Here is a 19394-nt window from a genome sequence, read left to right as displayed (position 1 = left end):
TGTACAAGGACTTGTCTTTATTTGATGTGTGGCGGTGCAGATATATAACCTATGATAAATTAAGTTTATATTTACATCACATCATAGTTGTATGCCCTTGCTTACAATTATATTATAAGCAGGACATCTTAAAGTACTTTAACATACAATTTAAGGAAATAGTATAATATGTGTGGAATATGGGGGAATTCGTAGGTATGCCGGGTAATAGGCTACATGAAAAAAAAACACGAGTTCAAGTCCCGAAAGAAACGAAAATGAAAATAAGAGGAGTGAACCCTCTTGTTTTGCTAAGACACTCTTTGATCCGCCGCGAGCCAATCACATCACACGTGTCCATGTTTTGGAGGAAGTACGACCAGCAGGAGCTACCGTCAGGAAAGTTAGCCAGCACACTGCTTTCTATTTCCACCTTTAAAACGGCGACTCTAACTTATTCTAACTGAATGGCTATATGGATGCATCTTCATTGCAAGCAGTTAGTGTAACGTAGGGGCTAGCGTTAGTAAACTCAGTGCAGTAGCTGTAAATTGTCTCAAAGTAGAGACATGCTAGGCTAGCATATGTCAACATCCCAGGGCAGTTGGAGCTGCTAGGAGTTTGAGTTGTTGAGGAGAGCCTGCTCAGGTAACGGTACAGCTATATTTATTCTATGTGAGTTTACTAGTCCTAACCAAACTACCCTAATGTTTTCTACTGAAATACTACAAGAAGTTATCATAATAAATATATTGCTCTTGAATGTATTGTAGGTCTAAGTGATAGACAGAATGTTAATGTTGCTCCTTTCCAAAGCCTGACCGGCAACTCGTGAGTCAACAGGCAACCTTAGTATAACAGTTTCAAGATGTTTATTTCAGTCAAAACGCAACTTTCAGACTATTTTGCCTGCCTCACCGCTTTCTACATAGACTTCTGTCGTTACCTACACCACTGTGTGGAAGGCTATAAGAAAATAACATTTAATGAATCAGTTGTATCGCAGCCTTACTATGGCATAGCAGATATGGTAACTAAGTTTAGGACTTTTAAGACATTGAAAGAGAACACATACGAACTAAAGCTCATGTGTCAGTTTGCTGGCAGTCTTGAGAAGCCATAAATAAACTCCTGATTTTGCTACACAGCTGTTTCATTATGAAGACCAATAAGTCGTACAAGCTTGTGCTGCACAAGAAAGGTTTTGGTGGAAGTGGTAAGCAAGAACTTGCATTTCATGCAGTCTAAATTAATGCTTCACTTTAGAAATATTTAATCTCTCTGAGTTTCACAAATGAACTTTTTCTTCAAACAGATGATGAGTTGGTTGTCAACCCAAAAGTTTTCCCTCAAGTCAGTCTGAGGGATATAATCGAGATCGCACACCCCACAGATGAATACAGGTGAGCTTACTTAATGAGAGGATGACTGCTGTATGTCCATTTACACAGTGTTACATTTTTAATCTGCTGTTGTCTCTTTTGAAATTCCCAGTCCTCTCCTGCTGCAAGTGAAGAGCCTAAAAGAGGACCTTCAGAAAGGTAAATTTATTATGATCTGGCAATGTATGTAGCAGCATGTTTGCTATATTTCAAGTCTTCAGTAAGGCTAGATTAAATAAATTTAATTGTATCAATAAATAATGATAATAGTATAGTGCTGAAATATTAAAGGCATATTTCACCCACAAAATGACCATTTGCGTGTCAGTTAGTTGTGCTGTGTTACCTTGAATTGGTAAAGAAAATTTTATTTTTCTCACACGCTAAAAACTAAGTAAACTATGAATATATTGGTTGATTGGGACCATGTCTAACTACAGCAAAACTACATCAAAACATCTGTTTACAAACTCCCACATGCAGTATAATCCAAGTCTCATTTATCCACTCAGTACTTCCCAAACACATGCATTTTCACGAAAACCTCACTATTTAAAACTGAACTGAAAGTGAAACTTATCTTTTCTCTTTTCAAAGCCAGACTCCAATACTTGTTTTAGTGAAAATATTATGGAAGTGCTAAGCTTACGACTGAATAAACGAGATTTGGATTATCCTGCACCAGCTGTGTGAGAGTTTTTAAACAGATGTTTTGATACAGTTTTGATGTTGTTAAACATGGTCCCCAATCAATCAATAAATCAATGTTTTTGCTGTTTTCTGTTTTGCATTTTTATCAGTGGAAATGCCAAACATAACCTGGTTCCTGGTTTTAAATGTGAGGATTTGCAGCTTTGTCTTTTGTGATACTGAGTATGTTTGAGTAATCTGTGTAATGTCATTTTGTTAATAATGTTTAGTTTAGTTTAGTTAATTTTGGTCATTTTCCAACTTGTGAAACTCAAATACACTGTTAGATAAATGATAAATACATATTAACTTAATGCTTATTTAGCATTAAAAACAAAAGATAAACAAAACATGACTGAAAACGTGTAGGCTGAAGCCTTAGCTTATTACATTATCATTACTTGCAGCCCTAGAGATCTCTTAAGCGGTGACAGAATAACAGGTATACCCTGTTATCTGCTGTAATCCATTACAACTGTCTTGCAATATATCCTGCCCTGTGATCCTTACAATGTTTAGTTTTTCCTGGCGCTGTAATAAATCTGTAAATTCAACTCTATGGGTTTTTTTAGGCTACAGTTGGCAGTGTTGCCATATGTCAATGCATTAAATTATAGGGTATAGGGTATATTGTCCTCCTCCAGTTACATACATCACAAATGGCATAATATATATTGCTTATAAATGTCTGTTATTATATGCAGTCCATACACTTAACAATGCAGAGAGTTGTGGTGGTTGTGTGTTCACTACCCATGATAGATAATTTGTTCTTATGTAGAGACGATCAGTGTGGACCAGACTGTAGCTCAAGCCTTCAAGTTGCGTGCCTACCAGGATGTCATTGTCAACATTGTCGACCCAAAGGTATATTCACTGTGACCCTGCTGCGTCTCCACCATTTGACAGTTGAACAGAATCCCTCAGGTTAATTTTGCCTTGCAGGATGTAACACTTGACCTGGTGGAGCTGACCTTCAAGGATCAGTACATCGGCAGAGGGGACATGTGGAGACTAAAGAAAAGTCTGGTGGGCCATATGACACTATAGTGTATCGGTATAATTTGTAATGGTAAACAGTTATGTAAAGATTTAATCGTTACAATCTTTATTCCAGGTGAGCACCTGTGCTTATGTGACACAGAAAGTGGAGTTTGCAGGAATCAGGTACGAAGCATACATTTCATTCTCTGCACTCCATTTTCAGAAATGCATGAAGAGTGACTTGAATGCAGAATTAATCAATATGTACAAACATAAACTTTTCTATTACTGAGTACAGAAAGCAGCCCGCATACAGTATGTGTAAAGGTTGAGAAAAAAGGCAAAAGGACCAGTAATGTTCCTTGTCATACGAAAGAAGAAAGTAGACATTGCCATAGTTGGAGGCTTGATGAGACAGCTGTCTCTGTCTTAGCTGTCTCTGCTTTGTTTTCTTCATGTACAATGGTGATGCCGAATGAAATGGCTGTAGAATGTTTCTGTCACTACATGAAAGCTTATAGTGTTTTTTACTCTGCAGGGCCCAGGCCAGTGAATTGTGGGTGAAAGGAGAGAAAGTGACCTGTGGGTACATCAGTGAAGACACCAGGGTAAGAGCAGTTTTGAAAATAGATGCTGATATACACACTTAAAACAAAAATATATGTAAATGAGGTGTTCACAGTTTGTGAGTTTGACCTTCTTCATGTAACTGTCAAATTGAAGTGTCAGAATTGTGGTTTGGAAGTGGTCTGGGATAATAGAATGCCACATTGAAACTCAAAATTTGTTTCAGTTTAGCAAGGTTTGACTCACAACACCCATGTCATTACAAAGAAACTCTCTGATACATAGCTTTTTAAATGAAGTCATTCAATAAACAATCAGGAAAAGGGGCTGTGACTGAACTGCGTGTTAACTTTTTAACACAGATACATCCAATTCGCACTTATAGTACCATGGCATATTAGGGCCTTGCTTGAAAATTTACAAAAACAAAAAAGGAAATTCTTTGAGATCAAAGTGGTAGATTTATGGGAAAAAAACTTGGAAATTCTCCAACATCTTAAAGTCATAAATTTATAAGAAAAAACTCAGATATTATCTGAGAAAAAAGTCACAAATTTACAAGAAAAAAAGGAGTGTTGCTTTACTTGATTTTTAATGATAATTTCTTAATTCAAGAACAAAACCTGGAGGTTACAGTTTAGCTTTTTAGTAGTAGTAGTGATTTTTATTATTTAAATAGCTAATAAACAATTTTTTATAGCTTATTAGCTTAAGCTCTCTATAGTCTTAGTGAGGTCATCAGAGTCATTACAAGTCATTCTTCTGGGACTGTGAACACAACATGTATATAAGTTTACATAATGAAATTCAGTTTCAATTTTTTTAAAACTCGACTATTAAAGGATGTTAAGTATTTCTTTTTAGTAATTATTGTGCCTTAAGTTTCATTTTGTTTTGTACATGCAAGACCGGAAGATGGTTGTGAAAGAAGTGTCTTTTTACTCGAGATGTACCGATACCACTTTCCTTCCTGATACTGATTCCGATCCCTGAACCTTAGGTATCTGCCGATACCGAGTACCGATCCGATACCAGCGTGTAAAATAAAAATGGATGGGATATGAATTGTTGTATATCTCAACTCCTAAAACTCTATGTAAAAATATCAAGAAATAAATACATATTATTTAGAATCTCCCCTATCTCAGTTGAAACCCTATTCCCAAGATCAAAATTACATGTAATCCAGTTTTTCAGTTGCAAGTACTTGAAAAAATCAGTGTCTTTTAGTTTATATTTAGTTTTAGTTTATTATTTATTATTCTATCGGAATATGATGTTAATGGTAACGTTCCCATTCAGGTATTCTGCTAAAGTTATGGCACACAGAGTGCACTCAGCAGCTTTATACATTCTAAAAACTGAAAATAATAAGTAATTTAAGTCTAAATTCAATAAGCCTGACTCACACAGGACACAAACCCTGCTCTCCTGGGTGAAAGTCCTCCACAACTTACACTCTGTCACACTTAATACTTAGTCACCTGACTTTCTGACAGAAAACCCTGACGGCAAGTCTCGTAAATTTACAACTTAAATCTCAGTGAATTTCTAAGTTGTATTTGTGCAGATTTATGACTTCATAATGTCAGCAAATGTTTTAGCTTTCTTATTTTACCCACAATGGCCCTAATACACTATCATACTTACAGTGTTAAAACTTGTATAAAATTTGTACTTTAAGTTGTGAGGGCACAAGCACCCTTGTGGCCCATGGGTTTAAGGTACTGACCAGGGGTCGCCACATCCCCAGCATCAAGTCTGACTGTGGACCATTGTTGCATATCAGTCCCCCTCTCTCCCCATCACCTCTTTAAAAAAAAATCTTTTTTTAATTGCATACCTATATCAAGGATCATACCTGAACTGTTACAGCAAGCACCTGACTCCCTTTGGCTTCAAAAGCCTGCTATTAAATAGTCACTTTAGTATTTGTTAATGTAAGATTCACTGATTTCTATAAATGCTTTGTGACTTTGTACATACAGGTGGTGTTCAGATCCACATCTGCAATGGTGTACATCTTTATCCAGATGAGTTGTGAGATGTGGGACTTTGACATCTATGGTTAGTTGGACCTGATTTGTTACTCAAACTTTGTAGGCAGGTTTCATTTGGTTTTCAGTGACATAAATGTTCTCTTCTTTACATGTGCCTCTGGAAGAGAATGTCTTATTGTAATGTTTTGCTCTTAGGGGATCTCTACTTTGAGAAGGCTGTAAATGGTTTCCTCTCTGACCTTTTCGCCAAGTGGAAGGTTTGTAATTTCTCTTTGTCTGCCTCTGTGTAACATTTTCTTTCAAACTTGAAACAAAACCAGTGTTTTCATGTTAAACAGGAGAAGAACTGCAGTCATGAAGTGACAGTTGTACTTTTCTCACGTACATTCTACAATGCCAAATCTATCGGTGAGTGTGTTTCCTACGTTAACACAGTGAGTTATGATGCATATTGATATAATTACCATTAATACAAATAACCTTTTTTTTCCTCAGATGAATTTCCTGAGATCCTGAGAGGGTCCATCAGACAGGATCATGAGGGACGTTTTTATGAAGACTTTTACAGGTAACTGTAGTTACTGTACACATTATCTACCTTACTTAAAGCTTATCTGAATTACGGTAGTGATGTCGGAGGTTTTAATGCTTCCGTACTGGCAATAGATGTGGCTGGAGGCATTATGTTTTCTTGTTGTTCATCCATCTGTCCCATTCTTGTGAATGCAATATCTCAAGAATGCCTTGAGGGAATTTCTTCAAATTTAGCAAAAACGGCCGCTTGGACTCAACAATAAACCAATTAGAATTTGGAGGTCATAGGTCAGAGGTCAATGTGACCTTGCATCTGTCTTATTCTCATGAACCCAATATCTCAATAACATCATGAGGAAGTTTCCCCCTAAATTTGGTACAAACCTCCATTTGGACTCCAGAATGAACTGATTAGAATTTGGTGGTCCAAGGTCAAGTTCACTGTGACCTCACAAAACATGTTTTTGGCCATAACTCAAGAGCTCATACACTAATTATGACAACATTTTTCACAAATGTCTAACAGCATAAAATGATGAAGTGATGACATTTTATATCCAAAAGGTCAAAGGTCAACTTCACTGTGACATCATAATATTCAGCATAAAACACTCAAGATCATTACTCAGGAACAGAAGTGGAGACATTTGGTCAGATACTGAATTGGTGACACTAATCTTTGGTGCCCACCTTGAAACTGTGCTGATTGTATAGATCCTCTGTGCTGCCGGGGGAAAGATATGTGTGAAGCATCCATTGTTTTCAGAGACATGAATGTAAACTGTAACTGCAGCTTGACTGGTGCAGAGGCATACAACTGCAAAGTGGTAATTCTAGTTTGACGGTGTTTTGTGTTCAGGGTTGTTGCTCAGAATGAGAGACGGGATGAGTGGACATCACTACTGGTCACTATCAAGAAGCTCTTCATTCAGTATCCTGTCCTGGTGCGGCTCAAGGAAGCAGGTAGAGAGAGTCGAGCGTTTGGCTGATAAATGGCTCTTTGGATCAGGTGCTTATTGTAACCAAATCATGTGTTGATTTCTTTTCATGCCAGATGGTTTTCCTGTTGGTAACAACTCAACTGCTGCTCAAGGAAACTACCTGGAGGCCATTAACCTTTCCTTCAATGGTAAGTAGGCCAATACCAGACTAGAACTGCTCTCAGAAAAAGGAGAAATTGTTTTACTGAGAGCATGTTTAGTCAAGATACATGGTCATAGTCATCACAGTTATTAAATTTAGGATTTGCAGTTTACATTGTGCAACTATATTCAGCATACTACATTTAAAAAAAACATGTAACACATTAATTTAGAATTGTCTGTAATGTATGTGTTAACATTTGTGAAAATGTTATTTATTTCTAGCAGTATTAACAAGTGATCATCAGACTGAAAAGCAATAGTGTTTCACTTCATTATTTGAATCTATTAATCTATCATTATGTTTGAATTGCAGAAAAAAAAGAGGTTTGGATCTATGTGTTCATGCCAAGTGGTTTTCATTTCACTTTGTTATCCTATTTCAAAAGTTAATTGGTTATTAATTTGGCCATTTGCCATTTGGCCATTTATACAAGCAATTTTGTTTCTCAGTGCTCAGGTACTCACACTTTCTGGCCTGCCATCAACTCACAATTGTGAATAGCATTTTACTGAAACCATCTGAAATATTTTTATGCCTCTGAGCAGGATTATGTTTTCAGGTTGTCTGTCCAACCGTCCGTTTGTCCCATTCTTGTTAACGCAGTATCTTAAGAACACCTTGATGGAATTTCCTCAGATTTGGCACAAACGTCTATTGGACTCAACAATGAACTGATTAGATTTTGTTGGTCAAAGGTTAAGGTCACCGTGACCTCACAAAACATGTTCAGAATTCATACGTTAATTATATATTAATTGTATTTTGTTGCTAGTTTGGAGAGCAGGAGTTAGCACTGTAACATTGCAGCCCCATTATACAAGACCAGAAATTCACTCCCATTCATTGTGTGTTGGAAGCAACTGATTGACTGTACAAAGTATGCTGGGTTACGTGCCATAGAAAGCAAGCTGGCAGTGCTACAAGAGGGCGTGACAATTTCAAAACTTCAAATGGTGCTCATATCAAGACAGCCAATCAAGCTATGGCCACAAGTAACCAGCAGGGCAGAAGTAAGCTTATGTCAAATGAGCGTAACAGTGAGGCATCACTGAAAGGCACATCCTCAACTCAACTTTATTTGTATTTATCCTGCCTTTGCTATTAAAGGGTCTCATCTGTGCCCTGCTCAAGGGTGGATAGGCCTGGAGCATCTGTTTGATGGCAGGCCAAGCAGTGAAAGTAAGATGTTAGGTCAGAGGGCACACAGTCATGTTGACTTTTTTGTTGTTTTGGCTTTGGCTACTGCCCACAGTAATCTGTGTACTGTTCGCGAATACACTGATAGCGAAACCAGCCAACGTCTCCTATTTTTGTTTTGTTTTGTTTTTTTACGGAGGGACGCTACAGTATATAGCATGACCAGATGTGAACAAACATAAATACTTAACTGTGAACGTTGGCAGAGCCTCAGACTTGTCATTATACTACCTCCATGGGCCAATGAATGCCTTTCTTTTGTGGGGGAGTCCTCAGGGCTAAAATATGCTATATATAGGAAAGACAGGAAAGAAAGATACCTTTGCATGCATGTATTCAGTTATTGGGGTGAATAGAGAATAATACTACTGAATTCTTAAAAACATTTTTAGAGCTCAGAAACTCTTCGGTCAAATATTTTACTCCAAGAAGTTCCTGACCAATCACACAAAGAAAACTCATTAATTTTGACAAGATGAGATTAAATGATCACAAATTCTCAAGTCTGTCAGGATTTGCTTGCTGTAATCATCCTCCTTACTCATACTGGCCTTGTTTTTTACAAAGATGCATTTCAAAGTTAATCTGGAGTTAGACAAATCAAGTCACAAAGTTACGGTCTTTTTAGAACATACCCTTTTACAGTGCTTTCTAGTTGGTCTGCAGTACAGGGATAGTGCCAGAGGGACCTTTGAAGATATCTGCTAGTGAGATTGAAAACCTGTCCTTTAATACCAAAAGTCTATTATAGTTAAGTGAGCATTTTTCACAGGTTACTAACTAGAAAAGATAAGAAGAAAAGCTGACAATGCCATGTCTCCCACAGTGTTTGACAAGCACTACATCAACCGAAACTTTGACCGCACAGGCCAGATGTCAGTGGTCATCACACCCGGGGTGGGAGTGTTTGAAGTTGACCGTCTGCTTATGATTCTCACTAAACAGCGTATGATTGACAACGGTGAGTGTGACAGTACAAACATTTTAAACTGCAGTTTAACAGTTCATTGCATGGAGTTAATGATGTGACACATACTGTTCCTTCTTTAGGTATTGGGGTAGACTTGGTGTGTATGGGGGAGCAGCCACTGCATGCAGTACCATTATTTAAGGTAACACATCCAAAGTGTTAGTTTCTGTAGGTGCTTTACATACCTGTTGGATTCTGATGGACCTTTTCTCTGCAGTTGCACAACAGGGCAACACCTGGAGACTCTCGTGTTGGAGACGACTATAACCTTCCTCACTGGATCAACCACAGGTAAAACAACATAACTAATAAAAACCAAGACGAATTCAAATTCTATGCAAAGGTGGACTTGGTCAATTTATGTCTTGCTTGTATCTTTTTTTCCACGCACACAGCTTCTACACCTCCAAAAGTCAGAACTCATGTAGCTCCTTCACCCCTCGAATCAAACTGGCTGGTCGCAAGGTGCATTCACATTCTTTACAGAACTGTTGTTGGACTTAGAAAAATTGTAAATGATTTTTTTTTAATGTTTTAATATCTCATTAGTATGACTTTTCTTCTAGCTTCATGCTGAGAAATTTAAGAGCAGCAAGGACCACAGTAAGTTGTGACACTTTACACTATCTCTCTAAACTCTTTCTTCAAGCATGATTTAGACAGGAAGGTGTTTTTCGGACCAAACGATTCTGGGGACTCCCTAAGGGGAACTGCCCACTGGGGAGCTTCCCTGCAAATTACAAGGGCTTTTTTCTATTTGCATTCACACCGTCAATAGCAACAGCAAATTGACGTAAGCCAATCTTCGGCTCATATAGCAATGTCAATTCTGCGTGACACACAGCAACAATCTCCTGCTCCAATCTGCTAATTTTCAAAAATGGCATTTTTAATTTGGTGATCACCTGACTTTTTACTCTAGTACCAGCAGCAGGTCAAAGCTTACATTTATCTTGTAAAATAGCTCAACGTTTATTCAGCAGATTGGCACAAATTCTGCACACACATTCACGGTGCCCAATGATGTATGCCAGTGTTTTTATGATCCTCTGACTTTTCCCTGTAGCGTCATCATGAGGTTCACGTGTGATTTTAAGTGAAATGTCTCAACAACTAATGGACAAGTTAAATTTGGTAAAGACATTTATGTTTTCCTCAGGACGGCCTGTTTTAACTGTAATGATCCTTTATCTAGTGTCATCTTCTAGTTAACATCTTTGGTTTCTGTCAAAGCAAAAAACTGATGACATCTATCAGCCTCAGCGGTCCTTTGTGTTCAGTGCTAATTAGCAAATGTTAGCATGCTGGGATGCAGAAATAAGAGATATGATATGATCATGGTAAAGCTTACATCTGCTTCGCATCACGATGTTAGCATTAATATTATGGTCATGTTAGCATTAGCATGCTGTCGTTAGCATTTAGCTCAAAGCACAACCACTGTCCTGTTGATTTCTTGAAGGATGAAGTAGAATTTTTTTTCTGGCTCTCCAACCCTTCTCCTCATGACCTCCTCCAGCTCTCTGTGCTACAAAAGACTCTGAAAACAGCCTACCAATTCAGGTGGACTACGACGCCTATGATGCTCAGGTGTTCAGACTGCCTGGTCCTTCACGAATTCAGAGGAGTACCAACTTCAGGTATCTCACTGCTTGCACAATACTAAACTATGCTCTATTAAGAGGACAGAGTTATCCTTTCTTGAAAACCTTGTGAACGTTCAGCCTGTTGAACAGCAGTGACTGTGTCTCTTTCAGGATGGGTCGAGACAAAGAGACAAGTGGGAGGAAGAGCTGGGGCTCAGTGGACGTCAGTGCAGGCATAGGCGCGTCCCCTCCTATTCGCTCTGGAGGTCCGGACGAACAGCGTAGCCTGGCTTCTGATGATAGTCTGGGCCCTGTGTCCAACATGCTGCTTATACCTCGCATGCCTCCTGCCCAGTATGAAGTCAGCAGCTCCCTGGGATACACCAGCACCAGAGGTAACTCCTCCAGAAACCCTTACTAAGGGTGTGATAAAGTGTGCTCCATCTCTTTCCTTTCACCATCATATTCTGGTTATCTTGTTTTGTTTTTCCGTTGGTCAGAGTTGTTGGAGAAGATGATGGACTCTCAGCGGGACTCCAGTGCCCCGGGCAGGTTCACAGTGGGAAGTGCTGAATCCACCCTGCACATTCGTCCAGGAGGTTACACCCCACAGAGAGCACTCATAAACCCCTTCACCCCATCCAGGATGCCCATGAAGCTCACTTCCAACCGACGGCGGTGGATGCACACCTTTCCTGTTGGTGAGGGGACACAAAGCCTTGTAAAAAACACACACATGCAGTCAGCAATTTATTGGAGCTAGTTGAGGTGTGAGCTGGTAAACCCATATGCATGATCATCTTGGGTTATGTAGTTTGTGGTGTTAAACTGCAGTGCATTAGGGTCCGTACACATGCCGTGTCATTAACCGCCTGGAAAATGCGAGGTCAGGAGCTGGGTGACACTCTTGTGCCTTTTCTGTGCCGGCTTTTAAGAGTGCAGCGGCAGGTTGCATCTGAGGTTGCTAAGCAATCTCATCAAGTACCGTATCATAGCCTATGTACCTGAAATCCTGAGTGCAGAGCTGATCTTCCAGGTGCTGTTTGTGTGTAGGCCTATTGTCCGTGGGACAGATGTACAGCTCTGGTCACCCTGCACTAAAATGATTAACTTCTCCTCTATATTAACCACAAACTGATATATATGGATAAAGGGAAAGATATCTGTCGGCTGTGATTGGTTGGTCCTCCTCACATGACATGCGTTGCTCACTGCTGCATTACAAAAGTTAAACTTGGATTATCTCAGTGTGCAGCATTGAGCCATGAAAAATAGGCACTAAGGAACGCGTGTGCATCGCATCTGTTGTTGGTGTACATTGAAAACAATTAATAGGAGGGTGCATGTAAACATGGCATGTGTACAGCCCTCCATAAACCTACCCTCATTGATATACATGGGGTGGACAAAATAATAGAAACTGCAATATAACATTATCTCAATTGAATCTCCAGAATAATGTGCTGTATACTGGAACAGAATATTTGATCCTTATTGTCCACATTCATACGTACCACATGTGAGTAGATTACAGTTTTATGGAGCGTGATATATATATATTGATATATTCAATTAAAGATAACATGTCAACATAGCAATATTTGCTATGTCATGCATTATGCTAGTGATTGATCATATTTGCAAAATTATTTATAGAGGAAGTGTCTAAGAATGGCAGATGCTTCATTCGGTTATTTGGTACATCCAGCACTGTGTTTCTGATCATGATCAACTACTAGCCAGAGTTTTATAAAATCTGACTTTATGGTCTCCAGAGGATGACTCCTAATGTTAGTTTTTTTGACATCCTGATCTTTCAATCTTCATGACACTTCTTACAAATTATCTTAAAAGCAAATTTCAGATTTTTCCAATGAAATTTTCTTTGCATGTTCAGTCCTCAGAAGATAATTTGAAATGTTTTTGGTGACTGCCCGACGTTTTCAGTTTGTTTTAAGAATTTAAAAAGCACTGTAATGCCATCATCAGACTGTATGTAAACTGTTGTTCTTCAGGTCCTTCTGGAGAAGCAATCCAGATCCATCACCAGACCAGACAGAACATGGCTGAACTGCAGGGCAGCCAGCAGAGAGATCCTGCACACACCTCCGCTGAGCTGCTGGAGCTGGCCTATCATGAGGCCACCGGAAGGTTAGACACGGCCACCACAAGGCAATATAATAAGAAATGTAGCTTAAAGCACAGACAGTGAGATGAATGCTTATTATTAATCTTTTTATTTAAGGCGAACTACCTCCAGACATGCAGGGGAGAACGGCGTTTGCATTGGTGGAGGGATGGAAGAGTTTACAGGGAGTCCAGGGAGCAACTACAGTGGTGATGTGTTCTCCTGAAATATACTGAGTATTTTACCTGTGCTTTATATGTATATATACATATATGCATGTATATATTTATACTGTATATATACTGTATACTGTAGCCCTAATTGATTTGCAGTGACAAAAGAAGCACACCAGACTTGTGGCACAATAGCGTCTTAGTCATTTTTTCAATTATCATAAAACTTCAATCGGAGCCGAGCCTCAATAAAACGCTTAGTCTCAAATTTACTAACCAGGTGTGGCTGCACAGGTGTCAGTTAGAAGCCGGGTCTGGCTACTATTGAGGCTGCGAAGCGGTTCATATTTATAGACATTCTTTGGCTATATATAAAACCTCTTAAAGCCCACTGGGTCATTTGCTACCTGCTTGAGCTAGTTCTACGTTTCTAGTGCACACATACAAATACAAATGTTAAACCTTTGTCAATATGGACATGCTATACATCATTAGCTTGGTAACATACTCCACAATTCAGTCACTTTGCTCAATTTACAGAAGCCATGAGCAGCAAATATAATTCATTCAGATTTGCAGGCATGGTAGACAAGAGAGATGGAAAAAGTGGTGAACTTCTACCTCTGAAGTGGCATCTGAAAGTGTTCATTCCTCCTTTATTTATATTCCTTTAGTCCGTAAGGGTCCATGATCAAAAGAATCAAAATGTTTTTTCATACAGATTAGTCCACGTTGTTAATATTTTCGTGCCAGTCCAGAGCTAACTGTGCATGTTAACTGCGTTCCTCAAACAAGTACTCACTTTAATGGACTTCTGCATCGTCTTGTTGGGTATGCTTGTTGACTAACTTGCTATGAAATAAAACTTTTCCCACCTTTTTATGTTTAATTTTCAACCCATTCTCACTCCTTTCCTCTTGCTGTCATACATTTTCTCAGTTTGTATCCTTTCTAAGATAACATTAGGCTACTGGTATTTTGATGCAGGGCGCTCTCTCTCAGTGCATGAGATTGGTGTATGCACTGTCTGTTGGGGCTTGATAAAATAAGTCATTTGTAGTTGATATGTATTTGATAGCTGCAATGGCTTTTTTTAACAACTTTTAAAAATTGTTATGGATTAACCATTTAATTGATTAATTGACAATCGACTGGTCATATCAATCAGCAATGAAAATAACCATTACTTTAAAACTTGTAACTGTGCTGCTCTTTCTTTGTTTTAACTGTGATCTCTGTACAGGAACTCTAACCAACCGTGGCTCCACATTTGAAGACCTTTCCCTCAGTGGTTCAGATCCAAGTGAGTCCATCTTGCCCCTACAAAAACAAAAACATGTCAGTTGATCAGTAGCAAACACTGTTACAAAGCCAGACCTCAGGATCGGGTTGATACTCTCAATCACCAAACTGATAATGACAATAAACCTTCAGTGGTGTCTTTAACCTGTGAGGGTTTATTCAGCTTCTGCAGGCAGGTTTCTCTGGGCGCTTGTCTCCAGGGTTCACAGGTATAAATGACTCTCAGAGGTCATGTGACTTGGGGCTACCCCTCTTCCTCCCTCTGTATACTCTCTTTCTCTGTACAACTCTTTTCTATTTCTTTCTCTGGGCCTTCTGTCGATCTTAAGTCTTTAGATAAAATATGACTAGATCTTAAAATCCTCTTCTTAATTCGCCCTCCCATAATTTTCCTTCATCATGACCTGTTTGCATTCAACAAGCCTTTCGTTTATATCTCGCTCTTGCATGGCAGTACGCATAGTATATTTCTCCTGATTGATTGTAGATTGGTGCTTTTGTCAAACAAATCCCTCTTGCAAACTGTATTTAAGAGTTGGCTCACCATCTGTATGTCTGCATGATGTGATTTCTCTGTTAAAATTCACTCAGTCACTTTACAGTTCACACCTTTGCTGAGCTCAGGACACAATTGTCACTTGCTTGTGAGCGATGCTGACCACAGACTGACTGTCACAGGGCCACAATCTGCATGTTTGATCACTGCTGTTCCACAACTACAGGCCCCTCAGGAATCACCAGCAGGGGCGACAAGGCCAGTAAAAGTAACGCTTTCTGTTTTTTCCCCTCTCTTCTACTTTCTTTTTTTTTTGTTTGTATCTTCATCGTCACTCTTTCTTTTCCATCTTTCCATCTTAATTCTCCTCCTACCCTCCTTTCTTTACTTATCACCACACTGTGCTTTCCCTTCCTCTCTATATCCATCCCCTCCCCACCCACACACATGTACCTCTCCTCTCTGGGTACATGCATTTGTCTTTGCTGTGGGGAATTTTTGTTTGTGTGTGTGTGTTTGTGTGTGTGTATGGTGTGGGTGCTCCTGAAGTCCTGCTGCTGTCTGCACCCCCGACAGTGCCCAGCTTCTGCTGCACAGTGGGGGTAGACTGGAAGTCTCTGACCACACCGGCCTGCCTGCCCCTCACCACCGACTACTTCCCCGACCGCCAGACGCTACAGAACGACTACACTGAAGGATGCTATGACCTGCTGCCACACAGCGACCTGGAGAGGTAGACAACAACCTGTCTTAAGTGTAGAACTGTCTATAGCCAATCACTTTGTGCTTGCAACTTCTTGCAGCATCGGTCTGTGCAGTACAGCACTGTTTATTATAGCTAATACTGTATTTGCATCTTCATCATACTGTCAGGTCTTTCTCAAGGAAACATAAAATCATATTAAGTAGGTTAGTGCTTTAATAATAGAGAATTACGCAGTGTTCGATACCTACTTACCTACTGCCTATATAGGCAGTATCACATATATCCTGTGAAACCAAGCAAACATATCATATCACAGACTCATTTTACTATGACTTTTCCTGAGCAGCATTAAGCAACACATGAAATGAGCAAAACAAGGTTATTTGCTCATCTGTTTTCATGCTTCTGTCTCTTTCCCAGGCGAGAAGATGAAGCTCCGGTGATGAGTGCGTCTCAGGTGTTTGAGGAGTTTATCTGTCAGAGGTTGATGCAAGGCTACCAGATCATCGTTCAGCCCAATAACAGGAAGCCACAGCCCGCTGTGGCCACTCCACTCGGCAGCAGTCCTCTTTACTCCAGAGGTTGATTTATGTTTATTATCATCAGTTTTGTATTTGGAATCCTTAAAAAAAATCAGATTGCCCACTCTATTCTCCATTAAAAAGTAATCGCATATTATTTCTAGGAGTTAGTTTGTGAGTATGACTTTCGTGTGAAGTCTGAGTATGAATTTCTTGTTGTAGCCTGTGATTGTTAAAGTGCCTCATGTGGTAGTCGTTTCCCACGATGCCTTTCAGCAGCTCCATGAAGTTGTTGCATTTCAGCCATGGGATGTACATGTTTGAAGTAGCTTGATATTCACTGTAAAATAGATTTTCCAGCTTTACTTCCAACCGACACAAACAACTTAAATAAGTATTTGTGCTAACTCACAGAGAAACAACCTGTCTATAACCTCTGCTTTCAGTATTTAAGAAAACAGGTCTCTCAGTCCTAAAAGAAATGTCAGAAAACATCAACAGAGCCATGGTGACTGTATGTGTCTTCCTTCTTCTTGGGGTTTCAGGTTTGGTATCACTGCGTCGAGCTGAGGAGGAGGAGACAGTTTACTGGCTCAGTATGGGCCGGACCTTCCATAAAGTTTGTCTCAAAGACAAGATCATCACTGTCACTCGCTACCTGCCAAAGTAAGTACACCTGAAAACCCAAACACAGAAAGAACTCATTCTGCATTTTGCCATGTTAAACCTCCCAACTAGATAAAAGTATCGCAGGAGAAGTTACATGTATGAATGGGGACTCCCAAGTGTCCAATCCTATATGAAACCTGCCAGTGTCAGCTATCAAATATAACACACATGCATCTGTTAGTTAAACTTTTCGTATAAGAAGTGAAAATAGTAAAAGGTATACCACGCAGGAAGTGTCGCTTACTGTTTATAAACACAACATTCAACTTGGTGTACTTGTTCGTATACCGTGCTGCTGCACTATTGTAGAGACGTTACACTTGTTATAATGGAAAAGCTGATACATTAGAGAGCTAACTAGGCTAACCGCCAGCATTTACTTGTCCAACAGAAAACAGGCCAACTTTGCAACACTCATCAACCCCATCCTCTCCTTCAGTACTTACCTAGGAAAGTAAACCCTAGATTAAAATGAGCTTGGTCCGCTTGCCATTTCAGCGCAACACATTTGTGTTATTTTGGCGCTGTGACCACATTTTTTACAGTCTGGCACCTGGTTTCTACATTTTTGTACTGACATCTCAACCTTATTGGCTTGGGGCTGTACGCCACTGCCCAAAGGCTGCAGCCTTTAAACATCCCAAGCAAAACAAAATAAGAAGAAAATAAAAAAATTACAGGTAAAGACAAGAGCAGGTTCTCTGCAGATAAATACACCGCCACACACAAATCCTGCATAGCATATCTTTAGAGGACACATACATTTCATCTTCTAATCAAAACACATCACAGACTCAAACAGGAAAGCTGCTGCTGCTGCTGTAACTCAGCTGGAGCTGCTTAAACTTTAGTCTACTGTATGTTTAAGGGAGGACGTATCAGCCTGAATATACATGAAAAGGAAACGAGTGTCAGTTAAGTCCTTAGTAATCGCTGTAAACAGATACATGATTATGAATGTGAAACCTGTAGACAAGGGTTTTTGGTAATGGAAGCATACTGGTTTCTGTTTGTAGTCCATTTGTAGTCTGAGTAGTTTTGACCAATCATATCTGATCAGGCTTTGATTGCGTGCAGGTAAACAGTCCATGGCAAGAGGGAAAGAGGTGGAATGCATTGGCCAAAATGCATTCCTGAAATGGGCCATTGTGTTTTTTTCATCCGCATTCATTTGCTGTTTATATACTTTAGTTGAAATGACGGGTGCATGGAAGAGGACGTCTGGGCCCAGATATCCACTGGCTACATCAGAACCCCAGAAATATTGCCCCCAGAGGCTCTATTGTCATCAGGCAGACAGCTGATGGGCTCTGAGATTGTGTCTCGAGTTTTGAATCATATGTTTTAGAAAAGTGTTGTCCACTTGTATGTCATCCCCCATCTCTCTTCCCTCATCTCCTGTCAGCTCTCTGCTGCCATTTTGTAATAAAAAGGGAAAAATACAAAAAACATTGCACATGAAAAGGAATTCCTGTTTCATAATGTGTGTGTGTGTGTGTGTGTGTGTGTGTGTGTGTGTGTGTGTGTGTGTGTGTGTGTGTGTGCGCGCGCGTGTTTAGGTACCCGTATGAGTCGGCACAGATCCAGTACAGCTACAGTCTGTGTCCTCCACACTCTGATGCTCAGTTTGTGTCCTGCTGGGTGGAGTTTGGCCATGAGAGGCTGGAGGAATACAAGTGGAACTACCTGGACCAGTACATCTGCTCTGCTGGCTCTGAGGACTTCAGGTATACATTAATACTCAAACATAACATACATAATTATATCTCTTACTGATTCCAGAATTTAAACATATGTGTTAATGTTTTTTATATGATCACATCAAAGCCACACTACACTTTATCATAATTTGTTTTTCATAAAGTTTGTAAAATGAAACTACAGTGGAGTGAGTATTGTTATCAGACTCTGCCTTTCTTCTCCACAGTTTGATCGACTCTCTGAAGTTCTGGAGGACCCGCTTCCTCCTGCTGCCAGCCGGAGGAGCTCGGCGGGTGGCAGATGGGGAGGGGCACTGGGATGTGTATGGGGAGGGAGCAGGTGCTGGGATGGGTGGCAGCGGGGACTGGGTCCTGCTGGATGGCTTCATCCGCTTCCTGGAGGGTCTCAACCGCATTCGACGACGCCATCGTTCCGATAGGATCATCAGGGTGAGGCTCTTCTACTTTACTTGCGGTTTGAATTTACATGTCACTGCTTTATTTCAGGCTGCATATATTTTAATATTTTATAAACTTGACACTCATGCTGTTGTTAATGATTTTTCAAATTTATTACATTTACCTCTGAATGTTGATTGCATTTTTGACTTTTTCATCACTTGTCTTTTTTCCCCATTTTTGCTACTTGTTCTTGTACTTGCCT

General features: G+C 39.8%; 1 protein-coding gene across 6 annotated transcripts in view; it reads left to right on the top strand.

The window, feature by feature from the left end:
- The first annotated feature begins 342 nt into the window (after positions 1 to 342).
- depdc5 (DEP domain containing 5, GATOR1 subcomplex subunit) overlaps positions 343 to 19394 on the top strand; it is a 35718-nt gene continuing 16666 nt past the window's right edge. For 4 of the 6 annotated variants that reach the window (XM_033650296.2, XM_033650299.2, XM_033650298.2 and 1 more), the window contains exons 1-30: positions 343 to 627; positions 1128 to 1195; positions 1295 to 1382; positions 1474 to 1520; positions 2833 to 2918; positions 2997 to 3080; positions 3169 to 3218; positions 3574 to 3643; positions 5591 to 5669; positions 5798 to 5859; positions 5941 to 6010; positions 6098 to 6170; positions 6996 to 7099; positions 7191 to 7265; positions 9306 to 9440; positions 9530 to 9591; positions 9667 to 9740; positions 9845 to 9914; positions 10016 to 10052; positions 10969 to 11089; positions 11207 to 11430; positions 11536 to 11736; positions 13051 to 13186; positions 13281 to 13372; positions 14580 to 14639; positions 15684 to 15867; positions 16261 to 16421; positions 16907 to 17027; positions 18590 to 18757; positions 18958 to 19180. In XM_033650296.2, the coding sequence (XP_033506187.1) occupies positions 1138 to 1195; positions 1295 to 1382; positions 1474 to 1520; positions 2833 to 2918; positions 2997 to 3080; positions 3169 to 3218; positions 3574 to 3643; positions 5591 to 5669; positions 5798 to 5859; positions 5941 to 6010; positions 6098 to 6170; positions 6996 to 7099; positions 7191 to 7265; positions 9306 to 9440; positions 9530 to 9591; positions 9667 to 9740; positions 9845 to 9914; positions 10016 to 10052; positions 10969 to 11089; positions 11207 to 11430; positions 11536 to 11736; positions 13051 to 13186; positions 13281 to 13372; positions 14580 to 14639; positions 15684 to 15867; positions 16261 to 16421; positions 16907 to 17027; positions 18590 to 18757; positions 18958 to 19180 (3015 nt within the window). In that variant the 5' untranslated portion in view covers positions 343 to 627; positions 1128 to 1137. Of the gene's footprint in view, positions 628 to 1127; positions 1196 to 1294; positions 1383 to 1473; positions 1521 to 2832; positions 2919 to 2996; positions 3081 to 3168; positions 3219 to 3573; positions 3644 to 5590; positions 5670 to 5797; positions 5860 to 5940; positions 6011 to 6097; positions 6171 to 6995; positions 7100 to 7190; positions 7266 to 9305; positions 9441 to 9529; positions 9592 to 9666; positions 9741 to 9844; positions 9915 to 10015; positions 10053 to 10968; positions 11090 to 11206; positions 11431 to 11535; positions 11737 to 13050; positions 13187 to 13280; positions 13373 to 14579; positions 14640 to 15316; positions 15403 to 15683; positions 15868 to 16260; positions 16422 to 16906; positions 17028 to 18589; positions 18758 to 18957; positions 19181 to 19394 lie in introns of those variants that run through there. The other 2 variants (XM_033650297.2, XR_013492422.1) reach the window with 2 other exon arrangements.

The sequence above is a fragment of the Epinephelus lanceolatus genome, chromosome 12 (assembly GCF_041903045.1).
Source record: "Epinephelus lanceolatus isolate andai-2023 chromosome 12, ASM4190304v1, whole genome shotgun sequence".
NCBI classification, from domain to species: domain Eukaryota; kingdom Metazoa; phylum Chordata; class Actinopteri; order Perciformes; family Serranidae; genus Epinephelus; species Epinephelus lanceolatus.
The sequence above is the reverse complement of the archived record's forward strand: the minus strand, read 5'-3'. Positions and strand labels throughout refer to the sequence as shown.